At 35.3% G+C, this 4473-nt stretch overlaps 1 protein-coding gene across 3 annotated transcripts in view; it reads right to left on the bottom strand.

The window, feature by feature from the left end:
• Positions 1-48: 48 nt before the first annotated feature.
• The window catches only part of LOC106876260 (zinc finger protein ZFP2), an 8900-nt gene continuing 4475 nt past the window's right edge, over positions 49-4473 (bottom strand). For all 3 annotated transcript variants that reach the window (XM_052972798.1, XM_052972801.1, XM_052972802.1), the window contains exons 2-3: positions 2137-4458; positions 49-1340 (exon numbers count right to left, since the gene is read on the bottom strand). In XM_052972798.1, coding sequence (XP_052828758.1) covers positions 2181-3788 — 1608 coding nt within the window. In that variant the 5' untranslated portion in view covers positions 3789-4458 and the 3' untranslated portion in view covers positions 49-1340; positions 2137-2180. The remainder of the gene's footprint in view (positions 1341-2136; positions 4459-4473) is intronic.

Raw genomic sequence — 4473 nt, 5'->3', positions numbered from 1 at the left:
ATATATATATATATATATATATATATATATATATATATATATATATATATACACACACACACACATATATATATATACTTTGAAGCTGCCTTGAATATTGACTAATTAAATACCTCAATAATGAATTTGGGAGTTGTTTGTTTTATTCCAGTCAGATCTTTGAAAAAAAAACACTAACAAAAACAGATTAACAAATAATATAACCACCTTCTCCACATATGCTTCTGGTTGCCATAGTGATGATGTAGGGAAAGCAAATGCTAATGGTCCCTGAAATACTAAAAGGTACATATACAACATATCACCATTATCTTTCAATTCCTTATCTCAGAAACAAATATACACAATTAACTGTTCATTTGCTTGCATTAAATAGCTTAACACTCACCTCTGTAAGAAAAGTATGGGAGCCCTTGAGAGAGTATTATAGTAAAGCTTGTTGTAAATCACACAGCAGCAGGATAGCTTTGGTACTGTAGGGGTCGTCAGGAGGCCTGTGCAGGAAAACTTTGGTAAAATTGTAATTATTCACTGCTTTTTTTTTTTTGTTACAGAAAAGTGTTTTGAATACTGCTGCTATAATAACAAATTAGTTTTGGACATAATTGCTAAGGTTAGAGTATTTGGAGTTTGTTAATTTTGGTTCAATTATTGTGGTTGATTCTTTATGGTCCATATGGCAGAACTGTTTCTGGATAGAACTTTCATTACAGTGAGTGGTTTCTGTAGATTGTACCAAACAACATCTTTATTCACAAAACTGCTATGATAAATTTTTTTTCATTTTTTTTTTTACTTTTTCCTTTTTTGGTTTTTGTTAGTCAACCCCCAAAATGTCACTTTGACATAAACTTCATTAATATCTTTTCATTTGAGTTCCCAATGACCATATTTTTTGGTAGTAACATGAGTGTTAACAAATTTGATGCAATGATCCAAGAAATTGTAATTAATTACACCAATAGTGATGAATGAGACAATCTTAATGGTTGTGGACAGGTCAGGGGAATCAAACCCCTAATTTTTTAATTAACTAGTAATGTATCTTTGGTAGAATTACTAGGATCTTGGTATTTTAGAGCCAAAGCTGCTGCTATATCAGAGTATTTCTGGTGGAGTTGCTAAGGTAAAGTCCATTGGTAGAGTTGTTATGACAGATTAATACATAGCATGTCTATAAAAGAGACTTATTCTTGGTATAGTTGTTAACAGTGCATAACAAGGTCTTTTGACAGGAATACAATAACGGATTATCTGGTAGAATTAAGTAGGTTATTGCAAACAGTGAAGAAGTCTCATCTGTTGTCATGGCAGCCAACATCCTCATGATCAAAGAAAACCTACATTTCAAAATAACAAGAACCATATTAATGATTTGTTCACATCAACATTTTCATTCATAATTACACACATACGTATTATGCATGTTCTTATTAAATATGTGTATTTAAATAAATAACATTTTCTGATGTTACACTGTCAACTGTTGTACATGGTTGAAGTAGGACATACACTCCCCACCACACACACAAACTTATTCACACACATATGTACAATGTAGATTTAATTGCATAAAATAGTAATGAGTTTAAAATTTTGGCAGGTGCCAGTAATTTTAGTGGGTGGGGTTAATCAATTACATCAACCCCAATGCTCAACTGGTATTGATTTTATCAATCTGAAAGGATGGAGTGAAAAGTCAAAAGCAACAGAATTTAAGCTCCAAATGGAAAGATCCAGAAGAATGCTGCAAACGTGCTAATGCTTCTGATAGCTTGCTGCCTTAATTGCATAAAGTAATAATGATTTCTAATTTAGGCACAAAGAAAGCAAATTGGGAGGGAAGAGGTTATTCAATACCATCAACCCTAGTACTCAATTGGTTCATTTTATTGACACTGAAAGGATAAAAGGCAAAGTTGATGCTAGATGGATTTGAACTCAGAATGAAAGACCTGGAACAAATACAACAAAGTATTTTTTGCCACTAACGATTTTGCCAATCCATATAATTTGAGGAAGGGGTTAGTCAATACCGTTGAGCTCCCTACTTAACTGATACTTTATTAACCCTAGAAGGATGAAAAGTAAAGTTGAGCCTTTGAGGTTAATGATGATAATGATGATGATAATTACCTGATAAATGCATTACTGGCTGCATCTTAAGTTGATTTTTGAATTTACAACCATAAGTATTTATTCAGTGGCTGCACCTCTTCCACATTGTTATTTGTGATGCTAGATGTGGCCTTCTGCACTTCATCAACCTGTTTATAGTGTGTTTTCTTGTGCCGCTGCAGAGAATCACGGCGGGAGAACTTCTGTGTGCAGAGGTCACATTGGAAAGGTTTCTGTCCAGAGTGCACAGTGTTCTTATGAATCTGAAGGTAATCTTTCTGTGCAAATTTCTTCAGACAAATGTCACAATGGAATGGCTTGAGGCCAGAGTGTCTCCGGCTGTGAATTTCAAGTGTATCTCTCCGTGCAAACTTCTTTAGACATATAGTGCACTGGTGTGGCTTCTTGCGTACATGTGTTCTCTGGTGTATGCGAAGCTTGTCTCGATTAGCAAATTGTTTTCCACAGAACTCACAGTGGAATGGCTTCTCTCCTGTGTGTGTTCTTCTGTGAATTTCCAATGTGGTGCGACGGGCAAACTTCTGGATACAGAGATCACACTGGAAGGGTTTCTCTCCTGTATGAGTCCGCCGATGAATTTGTAAATAATCACGGCGTGTGAACAGTTCAGCGCAGATGTCACATTGAAACAGTTTCTCCCCGGTATGTTTCCGTTTGTGTATCTGGAGGTTGTGTTTGTGTGCAAATTGTTGCATGCAGATTTCACAATGAAATGGTTTCACACCAGTGTGTGTTCTCTGATGAATAATCAGTGTGTCTCTACGAGTGAAACTTCGTTCACAAACCTGACAGTGAAAAGGGCGCTCACCTGTATGTGTTCTTTTATGGATCTGTAAATAATGGCGCTGAGCAAACGGTTTCAGGCAAATGTCACAGGTATATGATTTCTGACTGTTTCTCTGAGACGTCTGAGAATTAGAAACAGAAGACATCATAGTGCCTGGGTTCCCAGTATTGGTTACACCATTTTCCTGGGCAACAACACCTTGCGCAATCATTAAACTCAAACTAGGAGAGATACCAACATTAGAAACACTGCCATTTGGCTGTCCAGTATGAATTCTCTTGTGTTTGCGTAGTGTATCATTTCTGGCAAATTTCTTGGAGCAGATTTCACATTCATATGGCTTTTCCCCAGTATGTTTACGCCTGTGGACCTTCAGGACATATTCTTGGACAAATTTCTTACCACAAAATTCACAAAATAGCTGCTTTTTTCCATTTCCAGTCGTCTGAATTGGCAAATTAGTGACAGGTTGTTCATTAACATTGCAAATGTTATGTTCTCCTATATTGCTGCTATTGCTAGTGCCAACACCACTTCCACTACCATTTCCACCATCAGTACAACTAGGGCATTGACATGTCTTTTGGCAACAAGCACAGCCTTCATGGGAAGAATTGTCAAAATTAATGGTTGAGCTCTTGTTCTCAGGTGTAGGTTGTTCATTAACTGCAGCCTGCACTATATTGGGCCTCAGTTCAGCTGGTTGATAACAAGGTTGAACAAACTGAGTACCAGGATAACTACTGTCTTGGAAGATATATTCTCGAACTTCTGCCATATTTGATTGGGTCTGAAACTCTGACCCCTGAGGAACGAAAGGTTTTGAAGACATATGCATGGTTTTCCCACCCAAGTGTGACATTATTTATAATGATAAATGAAAGCTTAATTTCTCAAATCACTTTGTGATGTTACTTTTTAATGAATATCATATTATAAACCTCCTTCAAACAAATATTCCTCTATTCAAAGATATTAAACACTCGTATATAGATGTGCCACATGATCTATAACTATTCACTCAATTGTATAAAATAAACACAGTTGAATAAAACATATAAAAGGAAAACATTATTAGAAGCTTCCAGTAGTTGACATTTAAAAGGAAAGTGTATTTTTTTTGTCTCTTTAACTTTTTCACTACTTTGTTTTCATATTCTCTCAATTCAACTTCATGACATATTATGGAATCCAAGAACTAAACAGCCATTAACATTTTTTACAAAAGAAATTGTGTGGAGCAGAAGGTTTTGCTAAAAAAGGTTCAGTTGCAGCCTGAAATGAAGGAGTTATAAACAAAGCTTTCTCTGTATAGGAAAAATATCCATTGCAACTTAGATATTGTTTCAAATAATCCTTTTCTGTTTACTTTTGGTTTTTCGTTTATTTTTATTTTCTGTGTTAGGTTTACATCTCGTTTTTGATGGTTTCGGGTGAGAGCAAGGATTTTTCTGCAGTTGAATATGAACAGTTGGTAAATGCTACCTCAACCATGTAGTTATTACTTTACTTAAACAAGACCAGCCATAAATCTGAAAATTATATAA

This window comes from Octopus bimaculoides, chromosome 14 (genome assembly GCF_001194135.2).
Source record: "Octopus bimaculoides isolate UCB-OBI-ISO-001 chromosome 14, ASM119413v2, whole genome shotgun sequence".
Classification (NCBI taxonomy): Eukaryota; Metazoa; Mollusca; class Cephalopoda; order Octopoda; family Octopodidae; genus Octopus; species Octopus bimaculoides.
This window is presented reverse-complemented; position numbering and strand designations above follow the sequence as displayed.